A 23,103-nucleotide genomic window follows, 5' to 3' on the forward strand; every position below is an offset into this window, starting at 1 on the left:
CCGCCCCACCCTTACTATATAATCATTTTTATGCTTCAGGGTCCATAGCAGGAGAAAGTTCAGATCCTAAATATATACATTTTTAAAATTATAAAATATATTAAAGATTACAAAACAATAGTATGGGAAGAGGTTTGTATATGTTGCTTATCAGCACTGACATGATGAACACCATCCAACACTATCTTGACATTTATGCAGCCAACAGTGCAATCCATAAGATCATAAGAACAGCCCCACTGGATCAGGCCATAGGCCCATCTAGTCCAGCTTCCTGTATCTCACAGCGGCCCACCAAATGCCCCAAGGAGCACACCTGATAACAAGAGACCTCATCCTGGTGCCCTCCCTTGCATCTGGCCTTCTGACATAGCCCATTTCTAAAATCAGGAGGTTGCGCATACACATCATGGCTTGTACCCCGTAATGGATTTTTCCTCCAGAAACTTGTCCAATCCCCTTTTAAAGGCGTCCAGGCTAGACACCATCACCACATCCTGTGGCAAGGAGTTCCACAGACCGACCACACGCTGAGTAAATAAATATTTTCTTTTGTGTGTTCTAACTCTCCCAACACTCAATTTTAGTGGATGTCCCCTGGTTCTGGTGTTATGTGAGAGTGTAAAGAGTATCTCCCTATCCACTCTGTCCATCCCCTGCATAATTTTGTATGTCTCAATCATATCCCCCCTCAGGCGCCTCTTTTCTAGGCTGAAGAGGCCCAAACGCCGTAGCCTTTCCTCATAAGGAAGGTGCCCCAGCCCCGTAATCATCTTAGTTGCTCTTTTTTGCACCTTTTCCATTTCCACTATGTCTTTTTTGAGATGCAGCAAAATCCAATGCATATTCATTCAGAAGTCCCATTCTGTTCAATGAGGCTTTCTCCCAGGAAAAGTGTGCCTAGGATTGCAACCAGGCAGCCGAATCCTGTCCCTGCCAATCCAGAGCATGCAGTGACAGAGTGTGTGCTGCATGGTTTGGGGAGCAGGAGCAGCGGGCAGCCCAGGATAGTTGTAGAAAACTCTTGTACTTACCTCTCCAAAGGCCACTGGTCTCCAGTGGGCCTCAGCTACTGAACTACAAAGAGACACCTCAGCAGAAGCAGCACTGCTGAAAAGGTGGCCACACTCTGTCTATCTACCCTATCTTGAAAATATGATCAAGATTTGCATATTTTCTCTTCTCATTTGCAGCTGATGAGTTCCTACTTGAGATTAAAGTGCTTATTCCTGGCCATCATTTGTTTAAATTACGTAACTTCCTGCTTAATGATGTCACTTCCAGCCTTCAGCAGACACCATGAATGTTATTTGGCCCACTGTATGAAATGAGTTTGAAACCCCTAGTCTAATCAGAAGTGTGCATAATTAAAACAAAACATTCATCAGACTGTTGTGAATGTGTAGCACAATTAAATGCATATTTACTCAAAAGTTTCACTTTCTTCACTTGGGACAACTGCTCTACAAGTTTTATTCCTATTCCTAGGGTTACCCCAAACCTAAAGTGTGGTAAATATATGCAGAAAGGTCAAGAGATAGCCGCATTAGAACATTAAGAGCAGTCCAGAACCAAGATGTCCTGCCTTTCCATATACACTTTTAATTTTCCAAGTGTGTCATTTCACAGGGATCATCTCAGAATCAATTCTTTGGAGAAAATGTTTATGTTTAGAGGCCTCTCGAGTTGTAATTTTCATTTTGGTTATAGACACCTTTTGGTTTTAGCCTGCCAAGAGATTCAGATGGAAGTTTATTACGTACGGGATTGAAAACAGCTTCTGTTCTTTTACAGCTTGCCAACCAGGTTTTTACAAAGCCTTCGCTGGTAATGTTAAGTGTGCCAAATGCCCACCTCACAGTTCTACAAACGTAGAGGGTTCTACAAACTGCAAGTGCGAAAAGAACTACTTCCGATCAGAGCGAGACCCTCCATCTATGGCTTGCACAAGTAAGTTAAATTGTCACAGAAGTTATTCCTGTGTTTCCTGTCTCTACTGAAATTATTTCTAGTTTTGTATCTCTTCCTCGGTTTCTCATTCAACCCAGGGCTTTCACAATGAGAAAGAAACAGGCTTGAAACCAAACCTTCTTATACTGTAGTAGCTCCGGAAGAGATTGCCACATTTTTTAATGCATTGAGAGTCAAATTATTTTATCAGAAAGCTTGGTGAAGCTTTCTTCCACCACACGGGACAAATGCTGCTGTAGTAGTAGTAGTAGTAGTAGTAGTAGTAGTAGTAGTAGAAAGCTTGGTGAAATAATGGAGTCATGGTTGTGCAAAGTCACATTTTACAAAAATACGTTGTAAGCTTCATGGGAAAGAATTCCCATCTGTCTGGCTTATAAGTGATATTGTAGATATGTTTATAGTGCTTTGTGTACTGTAAATGTTAGGAGGACCCAAATGTTGGATCAGGCCAAAAGTCGAGAATTCGGCTTCTGTAGTATCCAACCAGAGGCCTCTGGGCAGCCCAAAAGCATGGCTTGAGAACAGCAGCAACTGCTATTCTGTGGCGGTCTGCCTCTGAACATAGAAGTTCAATGTAGCCATTATGATTAAGCAGATTTAACTGTAGTGGAAAAGAAAATGGTCTGAATTATAGATGTGGGAACACCTTTGGATGCGCGAATTGAAGACAAAGAATATGAAAAAGTAACCTAGTACAAAGATCTTTGGATTGAGGTAGAATGACTCTGGCAAAGGAAGGTGAAAATTATAGCGATAGTAGTGATTACTTTAGGCACTATACAAAAGAGCTTGGAAAAAACACCTGTACTCCTTAGGTGTAAATGAAATTACTGCATATGAACCACAAAAAGCATTTCTCCTTGGAACTGCACATATTTTACATAAATGCCTCTAAATGTCCTAAGTCCTTGGGAAGGACTCTATATTTTGAAGACACCAGCCACCACCAAGTGGAATGTGATTAACCATATGGTGATAATGATGATGTTTTGTTTTGATCCCAGTTGTTGAATTGGAAGATCTATTATGCACTGTATTGACCTCCTGATACTTGGAGCCAACATTCATGCTTGCATACTCAAGCATTCTTAAGCATACACAGTTTTACAACTTCAAGCATACTCATTTTTAGTGAGGAAATCGAGCATGCCCCCAAAAGTGAAAATCAGCCTTCAGGGTCTGCTTTGTATTTGTCCTTAATAAAGCACACAGTGTAGCTTTTATAGATTTTGCTTTCCTCTGCTTTCCTGCTGTTTTCTTTCAAAGGTAAAAGAGATTGAAGTTTCTAAAACTGACACTAGCCTTTTCCAGCCAATAGTTCAGAATGCTGTTTTAAGTGACAAATTGTTTTAAATGCCTTTGTGGAAAGTAGCCATAACCTGAAGACTTTTACTTTAGACTTCTTAAATTTTTTTAAAGTCTGTTTTAAATGAAAAGCCTTTGGAGATAAGAGACAGATAATAAAAACATTGAAACAGTATGATACCTACCACGGAACTGCATATTTAAATGTCTTTTTTGACCTTAGTTGAACTCAAAAAGAACAGACAATAATCATTATATTTCCATTTTATCTGCAGGACCACCCTCTGCTCCCAGAAATGTTATATCCAATATCAATGAAACATCTGTCATCCTTGATTGGAGCTGGCCTTTGGACACAGGAGGCAGAAAAGATATTACTTTCAACATTATATGCAAGAAATGTGGAGGAACCACCAAACTGTGTGAACCGTGCAGTTCCAACGTAAGATTCCGGCCACGTCAGATTGGACTCACCAACACCACCGTGACTGTTTTTGACCTCTTGGCGCACACCAACTACACATTTGAGATAGATGCCGTGAATGGAGTCTCTGATCTGAGTACCTTTGCAAGACAATATGCTGAAGTCACCATCATGACAAATCAAGCTGGTAAGTACGGTAGAATTGTGCTTCTTTTACATTCATAGGCCTCATTCTTACAACTAATGAGAGAGTGAAATTGCATCCTGACTGTGTCACTTCAGATTCCAGGTGTGGTTTACACAGCTGAATGCATCCAAAACAAAAATCCTTCTATATGGAAAAAAAAATTCCTTTTCAATGGGTGCAAAAATGCTTGTAAAATGGAACTGTTCACTGGTTCTGCTTTTAACTTGCCATCACCATCGACGGTGCAGTTTTGGTGCTTGCACAGAACCAAGGAGTTCTCTATATGAGAGTGGAAATAGAAACAAAGAGCAGCGGCCTGAGTTCCCTTGCTCTGGAGGAAGTGAAACTCTGGATATTATCTAAAACTGACATCAAAAATAGCAACATTAAGACGCTAATGGGAGAACATTTCCATTGTTGCTTACCTTCAGTGGATTCCACCATGAAATTAATACACTACCATTTAATTCTAGAGTTTAATTCTTTTCTGTTCAGACTGAAATTGGTCTGGGTTGGTGCTCTGGATTTTAATTGGTACTCTGGATTAATTTCCCACTACAGGTGTTCAATTAACAAAGCATAGCTAGAAATATTGTATTATCACAGTGGCTGCTGCTGTGAATGGGTCACTATTTTGTGTACCTTTGGGAGGGGCATGCACATGTGTATGCATGTATATGTCAACTACGGAAAACATTTCATTTCAATCCACACAGGTCTAATGTCAAAACAGATATGTCTTTAAGATGCTTTGTTTTTACTACAAATGCACCAACATAGCTATCCCTCTCCACATAACAAAATTGGCATGTCCTGGAAGAAGGCTAGACTACCTCCTTTCTTCTTGTCTTCTAGTTTTATAAATGTGGAGTGCTGGTGGTTTTCATGGAAAATCATTCTATCTTGGGAGTTCTTACCTGATATCCAAAGTGGTAGAATTCAAACACAGGCCTGCATTTCCATCTGCTGTTTAGGCATAACTATCTACTTGTATTCTCTTTCCTGTTTTATATAAACAAAAAAACCTATGGAAAAATGTCTATATCAGTTTATAAGATGTTATTAATTCAGGGAACGTGATCAGAAACAAATCTGCAATTATTGGGTGGTTTTATTGCCAAGGGATTTGACAGAATTACTATGAGGATTACTCCTCACTCCCCCATCAGCGGTGTCAGGTAACACTTACGTGTGTTGCCACAGAAGGAATAGGTTTTATTAATAAAATCAGATTTTAATGAAAGACTCATTCCAGTAATCTCCAATATAAATTACAGCAATCATGAAAGTGATCAATTTTGATTTAATATAAGTGAATAAAATTAAGTGCTTTGATGTTAGGCATATAAAAGGCTAACATTAGTAATACAAGGGTTTAATAATATTATAGATTATACTTTCTGCCCTTACATATTTCCTCATCCTCCCCATGGCCTGATCCTACCAGATTTACATAAATATACTTTTAAAGTCTTGATCCTGTGACTGATGGTGTTCAAATGGCTTTTAGTGAGCCTGCAGAGTTTGACAAGAACATTGCATTTTGTGTGCCTGGACTCTCAATAAATGGAAAGCATAATTTTCTCTTTGTGAAGTTTGATTTACATTTCTAAAGGCTCCAGCAGTTGCATGATTCTAGATGATTAAACTCTGATTTTCTTTGGGTATAAAGTTTTAAGTTGTGGTAGTTGTTAAATGCCATTGAAACTTGGAGAAATGCACATACTTTTGTATACCTTGCCTTACTATACTGTTTTTTTTTTCCCCCTCTCAAATCAAAATCTAGATGAATTTTATATTATTCTGGAAACCAGCTTAAAATTTGTTGATTTCCCACTGATACATCAACGTGCAGGAATTTAGTTAGGATTTGGCTGACTGTTTCTGATATGCCCAAGTTCATAATCTGGCTGCTGTTGACTATAGAAAAATGAAACCCATCACATTTAGCCCTGAAAGGAACTATTCAAACACAAAGGGCCCAATCCTTTCCAGCTTTACAACGCAGATGCAGCCACAGTGCAACCTTGAGGTAACAGAACAAACCTTGAGCAGGCCACTTACCTTGAAGAGGCCTCCATGACTGCCCCTTCATTGCAGCATGCTGTACATGCCCCATTGGCACAGCTGCATCAGCGATGAAAAATTGGATAGAATTGGGCCCATAGTCAGCTCTTCCAGCAGTCCACTTCATAGAAGGCGTACCTACATATCTGCTCTTGCAGTGAACTTTGCATGATTACTTTCATATCAAAGTAGATAACTTATGGATGAAAAGTACCTTTATATTTTTTTTTAAAACAGGTACACTTCCTATAAACATCCTTGGAGTCAAGCTACTTTGAATGCCCTAGAGGGAGATAAAGTGGGAAATAAATAAATGTTTGTTTTGAAATGCTTTAAAATGTAGAATATTGTCATGTTCATTTGCTCCTATGAAAGCATATAATTGTGTAATGGCAGATCTTCTTGCAAAGTGACTTCGAACAGATTTTAAAAGCTAATACAGAACCTTAGTAATGTTGACATATTCATACCATGATGAGCATTTTGGTCAAGTGGCACAAGATGAAGGAGAGTGGACAGAAGTGTAAAGGTGCTGCTATTGTCTAATGCCGCATATGGGCCAGTGTTAAGGAGCCCTGACCTTCCACTATGCCCTTAACTTTGGTTAGAGTTTGAGTCAGAGGTTGTGCCCAGGAGTAGAATGTTGTTGTGTATGTTCATATAGCATCTATAGCAACACATACAAGTAGCACACTGTTCCAACTTTTCATTTTGTGTTGACGTATATGCAACCATAAAAATATGTAATGACGTAATGAAAGAAACACTTTGGAGCAATTATATCAGAAGAGTTTGCTCTTAAGAGTTTAGCCCATGGAATATCATTATTGGGTCAGTCTGTGCTGACTTCCAGCCATGGGGAAACCCAGAAGAGTAGATAATGTGCTTACTTATCTTGCTATTCAGCTTCTAGGGCTTGGGGCATCACCTGCTTCTCCCAGCTGTTTCCCCCATTTCACACATTGCCTGAGCACCGTGAGACACAAACCACTGTGAGACACAAAGTGACAATGATGCCACCCGAATAACGTAAAATTAGGTCATCACTTTATTCCCTGAAAACCACAGATATTTCTGACATTCCATCTAGGATCATGTGTCCTAAACAGCTGCAGTGTTTCAAGCTGAATTGTATTGCCATCTTTGACACACAGGCAATATCCCACAATGCCTTTAGAAGCCCGCAAGAGTCAGCCTACACCAATTTGCATGTTGTTGTATTGTGAAGGCAGAGGCTTACAAAGCCAGTTATCAACCAATTTGAAGGGAACAAGCCTTCATTCCAGCCCACAATAATATGTTTTCACACAGATGTTATCTAATAACACCAATCAACCCTGCTTAGGACAGGTCACTGACTGCCACAGGAGAATTATATGAAATCCAGCATCCCCTGAGGCAGAGTGCTAATTACGAATGTGTCATGAAGAGAGATGGACAGCTGGGCCACTCTGACAAGCTGATATGCAGATTTTTCTAGTCTCCTTGGCCATAGTTTACTTAGCAACTATGGTTTCAGATCAGGGTTTTAGATGGTTATTGTCGTTGAGACATATTTAATTGAGTGCACTTGGATTTATAGATACCTGGAGCTTTTGGGAAATGGTTAGCAATAGGCAACCATTTGCAGACAGATAAACAGTAACCCATCATCCTTTCAAATTGGGGGGGGGGCACAAGACTCTTACATAGCAACTCCTACACAGGTAGCATTATAGAAATACATCAGGTTGGACTCAAAGAAGCAGAAACAGAGTTCTCCTTGCACACTGGGACTTTCCTCCATTTCCACTCTGCAGCCCTTGTACTGCCTGAATCAATGGTGAAGGGACCCTCCAGAACAGAATAAGATAGGGCAGAAGACCTACAATGGGAAGAATTATCCCCATGATTAAGAAACCTGTGGACACAAAACAACACCTTCTTTTCAGCTCAGCCCTCATCATTTTAACAGATTGTAATTATTTTTAAGACTGTGGTTTGCTGTGATTTATTTTTAGTGCTTTGAAGATTACAGTATTTGAAAGAGGAGGTATAACATTTTGAAACAAGACAAATAGTAAATGCCCCTAAGAATGAATGACAGTTTTGTCATGTGGAAAAATTGCCCTCTGATTAATCTTAATGTTATATTTGCATATCTATTTTGCGTTTTTTGAGAAAAAATATGCAAGCAAAGCATGCACAAGTCACAAAAGATGCAGAAATGATTTAGCAAAAGCAAATAAAAATAGCACATCCTTTAATGTATATGATTGCTTAAATTGCATGCCAATTTATTTGGAATCAGTTGGACATAACTTCAGATTACCCATTGCACAGGGAAAAGGTCGCTGATTTAATTGAAACCAGTGACATAAATATCGTTCCTGCACATTCAGAAATATCCCTTGACCTACTTCTTTGAAAGTCCCCTGCCCTTAACCCAGGATGGGCAAATCCAGTGCAGCTTGATTTGAGTCAAGTCACGAGTCTTCGCCCCCCTGTGATTCAGCTTGAAAACATGTCCTAAATGGGGCACTTTCCGAGTTACTGGGTCACCTTTTGCAACTCTAAGGACTCAAATTGAGTCACCCCGTTTAAAAAGTCCACCATGGGGGGGAAAAACGGGGCTGCTGCCAGGGAATGTGTGTGTGTCGGAGTTCTCTAACCACTCCCCTGATGTCTATGCCCATCTGTAAACAAGGCAGGGGCAGTACGGGCTGCAAGATATGGGGACAGAAGCGGCAGGAGAGAGGAGGGTTATGCACAGAAGCTGTGGGGCTTACCAGGATGACCCAATCCTTGGCAGCTCTGCTCAGAAGTAGTCCCACAGAAGTCAGTCATTCAATGAGGGTTCCACAAGTAACAGTGGAACTCACTGCAGCCATGCAGTGGAAAGCATGATCGTTGTGAACCGCTTCCTGCCCGCTTTCCTACCTTCTCCCCCTCCCTGAGCTTCTCCAGCCAATGCCAAGGCAACAACCCCTTTGACTTCTCCTTCTGCCCTACCTCAGCCAAAGAAAATATCAGAACTCCTGTTCTTTGTCCAGTGTTCATTGGTTCCTTCCTTCCTATCAGAGATGGGCAAAATAGCCTGCTCCCACCTCCCCCCCCCACTCGGATGCAAAAGCAAACATTAACCCTTCCTGCCTCCTGGCTGGGACTTTGCTGCTGCTCACCTTGTCTGAATAATATCCCCACAAGGTTTTCTACTACGAAAACAGCAAGCACACCCAGACACAGGCAGATTTGAGTCAGCATGAATGGGGACGAGTGCTGAGTCAGGGGGACCATGACTTGAGTTTTTCTGAGTCTTCAACGTGTGTGACTTGAGTGTAATAAGGCAACAAAAAACATGCATTTTTGCAACTCTGACTCCAGTCACCTGACTCGAGTTCGCATTCCTGCCTTAATCCATTTCTGCCAAGCCCACAGGTGTACACGTTTGATCCCTGTTGCGTATATGCAGAAATAGCTTTAAAAGCTTGCTACATTCCACCAAGTTTCCATTCTGCCCTGCAGATAAATATCAGACAGAGCTGGCAGAAGCTGGAAAGTGAACCAAAGCCATGACTATTGGATTCGTGGCTATTGGATTCTGTTGAATCTAGGATTCTATGACTATTGGATTCTAGCTTAAATGAGACCTTTCAACCATCAGGAAGCTCATTATTCTGGAAAGTCATTTCATATCCAACAGCTGGGTGTATTATAAGCTTCAGAAGAGCAGTGCAGTGAACCACTTCAGATCAGGTTTAAGCACTATTGATGATCAGAAGGCTCAGAACATAATCCTTACACAAGTCTTCCAAAGAGTAATCTTTCTCCATTGAGCCAGAAGCTAACTCGGGATGTTTCAGAAGCTGGAACTAGGAAGCAGATTGACAGGAAGAATCTTTTAATCACTTTCACTCAGCTTGTATTAGGGTCTTTCACACAATGACATTGGGAGCCCAATCCTATTCAGATAATGCCATGATATTCTCCAGCGATAGTGCTGTGACCAATATATCCCAAGGCCTGTACAGCAAGGGAGGGAAGGAGGAGGAAAGGTGTTGCTCTAGCCATGCCATGCTCCCATCATCCCCTCCAGCATCCTTAGGGAAGCTCTAATACTTTTTGTTGTTGATCACAATAATGGTTGAAAGATTATTTAAAATTTATAAATGCATCCTTCTGTAGGAAAAGAGTCAGGCCTCACACATATGACTGTGGTGACAAGAAAATTGTGCATCAAAATACTGATGTTGTTATACCCTCAAAATTGTCTATTTGGAGAGGAATCAATTGGCTAAAATTCCCTAGGGTAGGGTTGAAGCCCTCCTCTATAATCCAAACTTGGATTGCCCCCCCATGTCTTATTTGGTGGGAGGGGCACCAAGCTCACCAGGGACAACTATCCTGATTAAAGTTATGTCTACTATGGCCCTAGTTTGGGATGGCCAAGTTAGTCTGTTGCAACAAAAACAGCGAAGAGTCTTCTGGCACTGGTTGTATTGATAAATGTATAAGGCAGTGGTTCTCAAACTTTTTAGCACTGGAACCCACTTTTTAGAATGACAATTTCCTGGAACCCACTGGAAGTGATGTCATAGCCAAAAGTGATGTCATGGCCATCAAGCAGGAAAATTTTTAACACCCCCATACAACTAAATCAAATCAATTAATTAAGTAGATTAAAGGTTTATGATATGCATAAGTTAAAAAAATTATTTAAAACAAAGAACTCTCCTAACTCTGCCAAGCAGTTGCTTGTCTGTTTAAAAAAAAAATTCCCCAGACATCCCAAAGGCTGCAATGCTATCCACGCTTACCTGGGAGTAAGCCCCCTTGACCATCATTGTTAAAAGCATATACATAGTGGCCTGTTAAAAGTACAGATCTGTAACATTTCCCCAAATGCAGTCACCAAGTCTAATATATTAAAAATAAAATATTGAAATGAATGGGGACCCACCTGAAATTGGCTTGTGACTCACCTGGTGGATTCCAATCCAGTTTGAGAAATCCTAGTATAAGGTATAATCTTCCATGGACCAGAACTGAAGATACTTTTCTTAAGAGAATAAAACATTATACTTTGAGGATTCTCCCCCCCCCCCTTTTAGAAGTCTTTAATTCATCAGGAAGCCTTTGTAACTACCTTTCTAACAAAAATGTTAGAATTAATGTTCACTCAGGTGATAGATTTCACAGAATATGAAAGCTGTTGAACATTTGCCAGTTGGTGGTACATCCATAATTAATGGCAACTTGAAAATATTCTATGAGGCTATGGCCTAAATCCTAACCCACTTTCCAGCACTGGCATAGCTGTGTAAATGGGATGTGTGCTGCATCCTGCAGTTGGGGGGCACTCATGGAGGCCTCCTCAAAGTAAGGAAATGTTTGTTCCCTTACCTTGGAGCTGCACTGCCCTTATGTTGGTGCTGTAAAGTGGTTAGGATTGCGCCCTTCATGAAGTTATAATTTCATATATAATAATGCAGCCATCGGGATTAGGATTGACCTTGAAAGGAACGTTTATAGCTGTCTTGTTTGTTTTCAATAGAGTTGCTTTTTCAATTGAAACCATAACACTTTTACACTAAAAGCATGTCGCCCATTTCAGACATGCGACTAGAAAATGAAATATTGGTCTTATCGACCCCACAATATAAAATGTTATGAAAGCATATATGATTATTTTTACCCTCCAGCTAGGAAGGCCTGCAGAAGCATAATTTGTGGTTCCTGAAGTGAACACATTGCTCAGCTTGTTACTTTTCAAGTCATCTGGGAATATCCTTGATATATCACACACATGTTAAACATATGAGAAATATCCATGAAGCCTCGTAAAAGAGACACGGGGAAACAAAGGCACATGAAAAAGTAGACCCCAGCAAAGTTTGTGTTTAATTTTAAATTTAACTGTGTCAATGGAAAAATTAGCACCATTGCTTGTTCTTGCCGAGACAGCTGTTAGCCAGAAGTAGCTTTTTCTCTGTGATTCAGGTGAAAGGGAGCAGCTGCTTTTTATTCTTTCTATCTGTCTTGTTCACCTTGTACTCTTTTCGCCCCCTTTCATGTACTCTTTTCGCCCCCTTTCAAGATATTGCTTGCAATTGTCATGGGTTGCAGCATGTAAAAACAGGCATCACATAAAATAGTTCTTTAACTAAATTCAGGTCAGCTTTATGATACGTGGAAGATATGGCAGCCCTTTTTTTATCTGCCAGGATGGTAATCTGATACAGATTTTTTTTGTTTGTTTTTAAAGCACAAACCTGTTACATTTATTCCTTCTCTTGACTTTATGAAAAAGTGAATGGAGAATAAACTATTGTTTGACATAAATTCAGGAAAAGTAGTCAAGAATGAATGTGCCAGGTCATAATGAGAGGATGTTTATAGAAATTGTTCTACCAGATGTTCCACCTGTGCCATTTCACTTGTCAGATAAACAAGCAAAAAAACTGGTGGACACTGGCCAAAACGTTCAGAGTTCAATTGCGGAATGTCTTTGTTTTTCCTTCTTAAAAGGTAGGGCTTGTCTTTGGAGACAAGTCATTGTTTCTGAAAGGTGTTTGACTGAGATAAATAGAATGCAGTCTTCTATTTGTCCACAAAGAAATGACGGCAAGACAAGTTGGGTTCCAAATCCCTGACTTCAGATGTGTTCTGCGTAATCTACAGGGACGGCCGCAGAAATGTGAGACTGTTCTTCTTGCCTTGCCCTCTGCACTGGTGCTCCCAACAGAGACACCATCAGTTAAAACTGTAATTATTAGTATGCTTGGGACTTCAATACTCCTTCTCCAGATGTTTCATACGGGTCACCAAAGACTTGCCAAAATCTGTACTTTTTGGCACTCTTATTTTTCCACCCTAGCAACACCTGGCACATTGAGGTGGAATAGCCTGTTTTTCATTTAAAATTCCCCTCAACCAGGTACCTTAAAAATTTTAAGAATACTGTAATTAAAATGCACATTTGCATGATAAACTGGAGTATTGTTAATTCAAAGGTTACATACAATAGCAGCAGAAAACGTGGAAGCTCAATGCAATAGGTCACTCATCTCTGATGTCTCTATGCGCTAGTGTGTATGAATACCTGGACCGTAAATCAGGAATAAGGTCACTAGCTTAAAAGATGTTCTGATTTAAAATATTTAAAAAAATTAATTCCCTTGTTTTGACCTTTATGGTCTTTTTAGAGCAGTCCAGTCAGCCCATAATGAACAGTTGTCTTTATTTTCTTTCAACTCATTTCTTTTATTTTGTCTGGAATTTTTCATTCTCAAAACGGAGGGGTCCATTTTTGACTGTGATTCAGTTGACTGTTGGGTGTTGTGATTTCGAAAGTCAGAAATCATTTGCACTCTGTGGCCTGACTTTTGCATTCACTGTGTGATAGACTCACTAGGGAACGTTTCTCAAATGTTTGCAGTGTGTGTACAACAAGGACGTGCGGTGTGGGGATGGCATGTAAGACAGAATTGCCCCATCATAGTTCATAGAAAAGCACTGCAGCTGTAAGGAGAGACCCAAGAAAGCAGGTGTAAGGAGAGCCTTCTTAGGTGTAAGCAGGTGGGGCAGCTGAGCTGCTTTTCCATGGACTATGCTGGGGTGGTTCTTTCTTTCCTGCCACCCCCACACCTCACATCCCTGGTGTACAACCTGCAATCTTTTGGGTCAAGCTGTGAAAGTTTAGTTCATTTTTTTTTTAAATTGTGGAAGTTAGAAGTCTAATAATAATAACAACTTTATTTCTACCCTGCCTTTCTCCCCGAAGGGACTCAAGGCGGCTTACAACATATTAAAAACAATTTAAAAACAAATAAAAACATATTAACACATACTAAAAACAGCAGTCAGAGTAAAAAAAAAAATAGGTAAAAAGAGCATAGAGCAGCAGCAAGTCATAAAAGAATCAGGCCTGTAAAAAATATTAAAAGATATTAAAAAGATGTTAAAAGGCCAAGAAATCAGAAGGCTTGTTTAAACAGAAGGGTCTTCAGGCCTTGCTGAAAGGTCTCAAGAGAGGGAGCCATTCTTAAGTCAAGGGGAAGGAAGTTCCATAGCGTTGGTGCCACTACTGAGAAGGCCCTATTTCTTGCAGCCGCCCCACGTTCCTCCCTAGGCGGCGGCACTTGTAAAAAGGCCTTCTCTGATGACCTGAGAGGGCGAGCCGGATTGTACGGGAGCAGGAGATCTCTAAGATACCCTGGTCCAGAGCGGTATAGGGCTTTAAAGGTCAATACCAGCACCTTGAATTGGGCCCGGAAACGAATGGGCAGCCAGTGCAGCCGCTGGAGAAACGGACTGACAGAGTCGAACTGCCTACCTCCAGTAACCACACGGGCCGCCGCATTCTGCACTAGTTGCAGTTTCCGAACCGTCTTCAAGGGCAGCCCCACATAGAGCGCGTTACAGTAATCTAATCTCGATGTCACCGAGGCATGGATCACCGTGGCCAGGTCTGCACGATCCAAGTACGGCCACAGCTGGCGCACCAGCCGAAGCTGAGCGAAGGCCCCCCTTGCCACAGCCGCCACCTGGGAATCCAGGAGCAGCTGCGAGTCCAGGTGGACCCCCAAGCTGCGGACCTGCTCCTTCAGAGGGAGTGCAACCCCATTCAGCGCAAGCCGATAGTCCAGCACCTGCATCGAGGATTTCCGAACCAGGAGAGCCTCTGTCTTATCCGGATTTAATTTCAGCTTGTTAGCCCCCATCCAGATCCTCACTGCCTCCAGACAGCGCTCCAGGTCCTCAACCGCCACCCTGGAGTCTGGAGGAAAGGAGAGATAGAGCTGGGTGTCATCAGCATATTGATGGCACCCCACTCCAAACCCCCGGATGACCTCTCCCAGCGGTTTCATGTAGATGTTAAATAGCATGGGGGACAGAATTGAGCCCTGTGGCACCCCGCATCTCAAGGGCCAGGGTGTCAAACAGGCATCCCCCAGCACCACCATCTGGGACCGACGCTCCAAGTAGGAGCGGAACCACCGCAAAACAGTGCCTCCAGCTCCCAACTCGGCCAATCGGCCCAGAAGGATACCATGGTCGATGGTATCGAAAGCCGCTGAGAGGTCCAGCAGGACCAACAGGGACGCACTCCCCCTGTCCAGTCCCCGGCGTAGGTCATCCACCAAGGTGACCAAGGCGGTTTCCGTCCCAAAGCCCGGCCTGAAGCCAGATTGAAAAGGATCCAGATAATCCGCTTCATCCAAGACCCTCTGGAGTTGGGACGCCACCACCCGCTCAATTACCTTGCCCAGAAACAGGATGTTGGAGACTGGCCGGTAGTTATCCAACACAGTGGAATCCAGGGAGGGCTTCTTCAGGAGGGGGCAAACCACCGCCCGTTTCAAAGCGAGTGGTAACGTCCCCTCCATCAAGGAAGAGTTGACCACCCTCCCTGTCCACTCAGCCAGCCCACCCCGGGCAGCTCTTATCAACCAAGCTGGGCAAGGGTCGAGCAGACCGGCAGATGGCCTCACACTCCAAAGGAGTCTGTCCACATCCTCAGGCTGTACAAGCTGAAAAGAATCCCACAACACAGGACAAGCAGTTGCCAAGGGGACATCGTCAGACACTGTCAATGTGGCATCCAAGTTGTGACGAATACGATCGATTTTATCTGCAAAATGTTGGGTCAAGCTGCAAAATGTTTGGGTCAAGCTGTGAAAGTTTAGTTCATTTTTTTTTAAATTGTGGAAGTTAGAAGTCTATCCTGTATTGCCCTTTAGATACCCAGTTCTGTAAGGATTTCTGCAAAACTCTTCACTCAAATAGTCAATCTAAGCAGTCATATTACACTTTAAGACAGAGACATTTATTATGAACTTTACAGTGCATATGAAATGACCATTTTATGGGGATCAAATGTGCTTTTTCAGCATGGTAGAGGGTTCAAAATCACAATGGTTGTGAATAATTGGTATAGGCCAGAGATACTGAGAGCAATCATATCAGGGGCTTTGCTGTGCAATTCATGTACCTGCTTTTTAGGTGAGGCTCTTACATATAATCAGTGCAACACTACAAAGTATAATAGAATTAACTATGAATGCACCATGAAACCTTTAAAGTGGAGGATATATCACCATTCTACAGTTTTAGTAGAACAATTAATAGCGATTAGGATGTGGCAACTAGAAGTGTGTCTGTTGCAATGTATCTACCTGCAACCTTGTGCATGTAGCAAATGGAAACAACAAGCGTGAAGCTAAAATCAATGAGGACATGTATGTCCAATTGTTATTAAACTGAAGGAAAAGATTTGATATGCTAGGATCATTTTCTCTAGCAAATCAATTTTAGCAAGGTAACTCTGGAATTATTGTCGGCAGTGCAAGAAGTGTCACGCTCCTTTAGTTTTGCACAAACAAAGAAGCTTTTTCTACCCCAGACTTCACTTCACTGCCCCCACAGTATACCTATTCGCTTGCACACAGAATAAAACCTCTCCTTGTAGTGATTTGCTGCCTCTTCGAGTTTTAAGAGGCAGGCCCTTGGTTTCTGTATGTCGTGGCACTGACATTCACACTTGACCTCTAGAGCAGTGGTTCCCAAACTCCTACAGGGGAGTTGGGAACCAGGTAAGTATTTGCATGGGCAGGGACAGTGTTGCAGAGATTGCAGCTCTGCCACTGCTAAGGGTCTTTTTTTACTTATCTGGGGGGCAGCTCTGACCTCCTGCAAAATCCTGGAGGCTCTCAGCCCTCTCTGATCTCCTTCACAGCTTGCTTACAGAGCCCTTATCTCTTTTATCTAAAGCAAGTAGCTTTAGATCAGAGATAAGGGCTTTGTGAATAAGCTGCAGAGAAGATCACTGAGGGGGCACCAGCGATAAGCCAGTGAGCTGAGCCAGCATGCACTCAATAGGATTGGGCCCCTAATCAGGTGGAAATTCTGAAGTTGCTGAAACAATGTTGAGAACAGAACACAGCAAGACTGTAGGGAGGAAATCACTTTTTGTGATAGCATTAGGATGATAAAAACTATCCTGTTTTTATCAAGTGTTGCAACCCATATAGTGGTTGGGTATATCTCCTGGCCATTTACTGTTGAATGGGAGGAAGCAGCAGCAAGGTATAGCACTGCACAGTGGCCTGTTATTCCTTACAGTTTCATCAAGTGCAGGTTCATGTCTGAAAACCTTACAATGACTCCTATGTCAAAAGCACTCCACAGTTGTGCTGACTCCTGGCAAAATCCGTCCTTCTACCTTGCAAGGCCAAGGTGCAGCTGTGCCCTGGTACTCTTCCTGACCCCAGCACAGAACAGTTGTTTTGTTTTTTCCTTCCCCATAAGGTCTATACGGAACCCACTCTGTTTTCACCATGTAATTTTTCAGAAAAGAGAATTTGCCAATGCAGCATTCCTAATTTTCCATCACCCATGTGTAGTTCCCTTTACTTCAAACAAACAAACCTGGAAGCAGCCAGTGAATGTTGATTTTGTTGTGCAGGTAGGGCTGTATTTGTGTGTGCTCAAGTGCATAAGTAACCCTACACCATTGTGTAGCTTATTTACTGGAGTAATGAGGACTGGTTCAAGTCAATAAAAACGGCATTATTTTTCTCCCTTGTGGGGAGAAAGTTTTTATTTGCATTTACTGAAATTCCCCCAAGTAAGAGGTAAGGTAAGGCCAAGAAGTTGCTCCTACTCCCTCGCCCCATGCAGAGAAATCAGGTGTTCAACACATGGCGACTTTGTTAGATTTATGAGTGGATAACTTACAAACCTAACATTCTGCAACCCCCAAGAGATGCGTACACAATTTCTTCAGCACCCTCCCAAGAGGACCTACAAGGATTATACACAATACAGAGAAATCCAGAGCAAACATTTGGCTGCTGTTTTCTTTTTGCCTTCTTTTCCTCCTCTCATTTCCAGGCTCTTCCTGTTAGCGTTGGTAAATCTGTATGTTCCCTTGCAAACAAATCAGCAAGGACAGTTCAGTGAGCCACAGAATGTAGCCCACATATTGTCTGTGAACTTGTCTCCCTTTTGCTGTTGACTGTGTTTCCTCCTTGTAACCAATAATATGAAAACAGCTTTCCTGACTGCATGTCCTGACTTCATGCTTTTCTTGTTTTCTGTATTCATACTGAATACAGCCATTCCCCAAACTTCCACGCCCATTATATCAAAGCATAACTGGTTGGCACTTGTCTTTAAAGAAGAGCACCATGCAGGAACAGTACCTGATTATCCTGGACTTTGGGGGAAAGCTGTGAAACCTCGCTGTGGCACGCTGCCCGGCGATGTAGGTGGGAAAGAACCCTTGCCCAGAGTGATCAGTAATAGGAAATCACTGACCTTAAATCACTTGATTTGCAAACATGCAAAGTGCACATGTCCTGTTTATCCCTCCCCCAACTCACTTCCCACCAAAGCATTTCTTCCCCCTTTCCCCCTGCCCGCTTGCATGCTCTGTGCTTCCCCCTCCCATCCCAATCTTACCTTGCTAGCTGGTTGGTTACCTGCCCTGTGAGCAGAAGTTTTCTGATTGACCAGGAGGGAAGGAGAAAGGACCCACACAGATCTTGTGGGGATATTTCTTCTTTCCTGCCTTTCCTGGCCAAATGTGATATATATATAGAAAAACCTAAATTTGCATTGTTTCTCTAAGTTTTCATAACTCTTTCTGTGATTTGCACATAGTTAAGAACTTCTGGAGTCACCATGTGGAGTCTAGATTTTCTACAAGCTCACAGTGCAGATCAACTGGGGCCTCCCGGATGGTGACATGTAGAGTCACCATGTGGAGTCTAGATTTTCTAGTTCAACTTCAAGCTTACTGGGCAGATCAGTTGGGGCCTCCCGGATATTCCCCATTTTCTGAAGCCACCCCTGGTGACAAGGTTTTTTGTGATTCTCCTCCCCCTCATTTTAAAACTGTGCATTTCTCAACACCATAATGGAGTAAAGTTTCTGTACTTGTAGTGTGTATTTAAAAATGAGATTATTGCTTAATGAGATGCTCGGGAATGTTTTAGATTGGTGATTTCCAATCATTGTGCCGCGAATGGTCCGCAGGTGTGCTATGGGAGTTTGGGAGAAGGTCATTTATTGGTAGGTACGTTTGGGAATGTGAGCCCCCCCCCCCATTGGCAGTGCAATGTGCCTTGTCAATTGGCATAAGGCTGATGGTGTACCCTGAAAATTTTAGCACCTTTTCAGTGTGCCATGAGATGAAAAAGGTTGAAAATCACTGTTTTAAATAAAACAGAGAGCCAGAAGTTTAAACTCTGAAAATTTAGTAAGTGTCATAGAAGTTTGCATGAGCTTTTAAACTGAGATCATTGCTCAGTCAAGTGATTAAAGGTCAGCGATTTTCTATCTCTGTTCACTGCAGTTGAGGTTTCACTTCTTTTCCTATCCACAATGCTGTGCAACGTGCCATGTGTCAGGGAGGTTACAGTGCTGTGGTTTTGCAAGGTGGAAATATGTCTGTAAAGTTATTTCGGACCAATTCTTAATAAATGAGCTAACATTATTTGGGCCATACTTAGGGAAGTGTATAAGAAATGGAGACTGCACCCTGAAAAAGAACTGTTGGAACTTTTTTTAAAGCACTCACTGTTGTCATCCTTCAGTCTAGGAAGACTATGGTGTCACGCTCTGAATAGTGGTTCTGGAACAGAGTGTCCGCTCCAGTGCGCGAAGCCTGGGTAAAGTAGATATGGAGGATAGACTGTTACCCATGCAGCAAATCCCTCCTCTCCATGTCGCTGAAATGGTCCAATGGAAAGGCAGAGGCCAATACGGTTGGTTCCAGCGGCATCACAGGAGTTGCCAGATCGTGACTGTGTACAGCCATGAACTGCCTCAGGGACTCCGGCTCCGGATTTTTCCTCGAGGTTGACTCCTGAAGCCTTTTCCATAACTGGATATAGCCACAAGGCAGTGGAGGTTTGGGATCAGAGTTTTCCTTCTCTAAGATGAGCTGCCTTCCCAGGCTAATGAGTCCCATCTACCTGGTGGCTGTTTAGTCGCATCTTACGACAAGTACAGCCAGACTGAGGGCCTATTCTTATCCCCAGCCCCAAGGGGAATGAAGCACTCACTGACTTGAATGATAAAACATCGAACTTTGCCTCATCAAAATGGTGAAGCTGAAATTGGAGGGTATTCATGTCATAAGACTGTGAGTTTGAGAGCAAGCTGACTATTCTGGGGATTCCCCTTCATTAGCAACATATGCTGCTCAGAGTAGAATTACTCTGAAGTTCTAGGCGAGAAGTTCTAGGGGAGGCACTCTTTGGTTTGGTGCCCTCTGCAGAAGAGAGAACACTGGGAATTTACAGATATTTTATAGTCTTTACTTCCTTACAAATACAGGTGGTCGACACTTAACAAAGGGGATACATTCTCCAATCCCCATTGTTATGTGATTACGGTTATCAAGTGAACATTCAGTTCAATCTATTGCCTTTGTTGTGTGAACAGGCACTCCCTGCCAGACACTAGCTGGCTGCACAGGCTACTGGAGATAGATTGCCTCTTCTTCACATTAAGAGCCTTTCTGTTGTGTAAACAGATACTCTGATGCAAGCTATGGGAGAAGCAATTGCCTCATTAAGAGCATCTTTATTATGCTTTGACCAAGTCATATATGGGATCTGTAGTTAAGCTAACATTGTTAAGTGGCACACACCTGTATATATGTGAAGCATCAGTGAAAGTAAATAGCATGTGTACCAGATCCACTATCTTGCCCAAGGAAAGACATCTTGCAACCTGAGGTGCTTTCACTTTGTTAAAAAATGTGTATGCTTGTGTAGATACCTGTACATTACTTGTTAGTCATGCTCTTTACTGAAACCTCTGTTTGAAAACTGCATTTGTTGTTTTGTGCTTCATTGTATGGATATGAATCTATTCATATTCTTGCAAATTATAATTGGATACAATACCATTATATCACATTATAAACAATTCTTCTGCCAAAATTTCCATGTACCTAGTTTTGTCCTATTTTGACAAAATGCCAGAACCAACCTTTTCTCCCGATAGCTTGGTTTTTATGTCTGCAAAAGGAGGGTGCGGGAGGAGGCATTGGATGAAACAGTACATATTTACTTCATTTGGGTTTATCTGCATCAGCTAACATTTTCTGCATAATCTACTGTTAAAGTGTAAAGTTACTCATTCTTACCTTGATACAAGGTACAATCCATGGATTTGCTGGTAGGGGTTTTTAAACTCATCTAGTATATTATACTATGGGCAGCCCGTAATAGTTATATAAGTGGTGACTTGTATAAATGATAAATGCTTTATCGCATTGCATTGTTGGATATAATCTGTACCACCTGTGCCCATGTTCCTTCAAGACAGATGATCACGCACACTTTTGACATTGTACTTTAGGATTTTTTTGAAGGGGGAGAACATTGGTTAAATAAAAAAATAGTTGTGGGAGAAGTTTGAGCTGGGGGGGTGAGAGTAGAGGTGAACCCCAGAGAATGTCATAAAAAAGGATACATTCTGCAGCACTGATTATTATTTCTATTAACAATGGACCCCCTGGGGCTCCTTGTATATAATATATTCCAGTCCTGTTGTATACCTGAAATATGAAAACATTATCAATGGGCTGCAGAATCTGGTAATAATAACACCGCAACATTATAATAAATAGACAGAACGCTCTCTCTCTCTCTCTCTCACTTTTTAATATATCAAATGTATTTCATTGCTTACATTATAGTAGCAGATTAGAAACATCTGCTCATTTGCCACTTGTCTACTAGCAACAGAAAATCTAACTCATTCTCCTTCAGGCCCTCCTGCTTCAAGGCTTGGGTAAGAAGTCTATAATCCAGCTGTTGGATGTTGATCCAAGGCCAGGATAATACTCACGAGCCCTTCAAATGGAAATACCACCTTATTGCCAAGGATTAGAACAGTGATAAGCTCAATTTGTGTTTTTTTTGTTTTACTTCTTTCTTTTTTCAACTCTAGCTCCATCCCCTATTACAATCATTAGAAAAGACCGGACCTCCAGGAACAGTGTCTCTCTGTCTTGGCAAGAGCCTGAACATCCTAATGGGATCATCTTGGACTATGAAGTCAAGTACTACGAAAAGGTGGGAAGGCAAGGCAAAAAGGTTTGAGGGAGGGGCGGTCTGACTCCAACCAACCACAGAAAGAATATGCTACAAAAAGTATAGAAATTAGAGAGCTGTGACAAAAGTCCTCCGGTAGATTGCTTTTCAGTTACAGGTGAGTCCCTGTAGCCATGGGGGTTCAGTTCCTCCCTCCCCCCATAGATAAGGAAACCATGGATATGGAGGAATGCTATCAGTTGCAGATCTCCCATTATGTTCTGTGGGGCAAAGGCCCCGGGCACGAGCCTGTAGCCCTGTGGAAACCTCTCTGAGCTTCTGTGGGGAAGCTTTGCTTCCAGTTTCCCCTTCAGAGAGGCTTTCCCAACACAACCTTGGATCGTGCAAGGCTCCGTGAGCTTCAGGTGAGTGGGGGGCTGGATTTGCACGTGGGGGGGTGGCAACAGCCCATCATGGACTTTTGCCCTGGAGTGCAGGACTGGAGAGGTCCACCACTGAATGCTATACAGATACCATGATGATAGCCTAAGCATCACAAAACCAATATGATACCAGTAAAAATACAGGAGGGTCCTGGTATTCATGGTTTCACTTATCCATGGATCTGGGGACCCCCATGCCCTTTGTTTACTGGGGAACCCCCCTTTACCTTTGTTTACTGTAGCAGTGCTTGCAGCTCAGGTGCTTCTTGATTAACATTTGTCCTTAAGAACCGAACATGCAGGTAACAAGCCTGCATGCTACAGAGAGACTACCAGGAAGCAGGAACTGCCCTGCTTTTTCAATTTTTCAGTTAAGGAAGAATGTTAAGCAAGAAGCACTTGTGCTGCAAGCACTACTTCAGTAAACAAAGTTACTTGTAAAGGGGGTGTGGGGGTTCCCCAGATCTGTGGATAAGTGAAACCACAAATACCAGGACCTGCTGTATTTTTATTGGTGTTGTTTAGGTTTTGTTTTGCTTAAGCTACCATCATGGGAAGAAAAGTGTGGGAGAAAATGTTTATAAATAGTCATTTCTTTAATATATATCAGTATGTTTAATGTTTGATGAGAGTTCTGCTCACAATAGGTTTCCTATGCTTCTGTGTATTTTT

General features: G+C 42.1%; 1 protein-coding gene across 2 annotated transcripts in view; it reads left to right on the forward strand.

The window, feature by feature from the left end:
• Positions 1 to 23,103, forward strand: part of EPHA3 (EPH receptor A3) — a 150,183-nt gene that overhangs the window by 66,357 nt on the left and 60,723 nt on the right. For both annotated transcript variants that reach the window (XM_066619984.1, XM_066619983.1), the window contains exons 2-4: positions 1,795 to 1,950; positions 3,552 to 3,887; positions 21,906 to 22,030. In XM_066619984.1, the coding sequence (XP_066476081.1) occupies positions 1,795 to 1,950; positions 3,552 to 3,887; positions 21,906 to 22,030 (617 nt within the window). The remainder of the gene's footprint in view (positions 1 to 1,794; positions 1,951 to 3,551; positions 3,888 to 21,905; positions 22,031 to 23,103) is intronic.

The sequence above is a fragment of the Tiliqua scincoides genome, chromosome 3, assembly GCF_035046505.1.
Source record: "Tiliqua scincoides isolate rTilSci1 chromosome 3, rTilSci1.hap2, whole genome shotgun sequence".
Lineage (NCBI taxonomy): Eukaryota > Metazoa > Chordata > Lepidosauria > Squamata > Scincidae > Tiliqua > Tiliqua scincoides.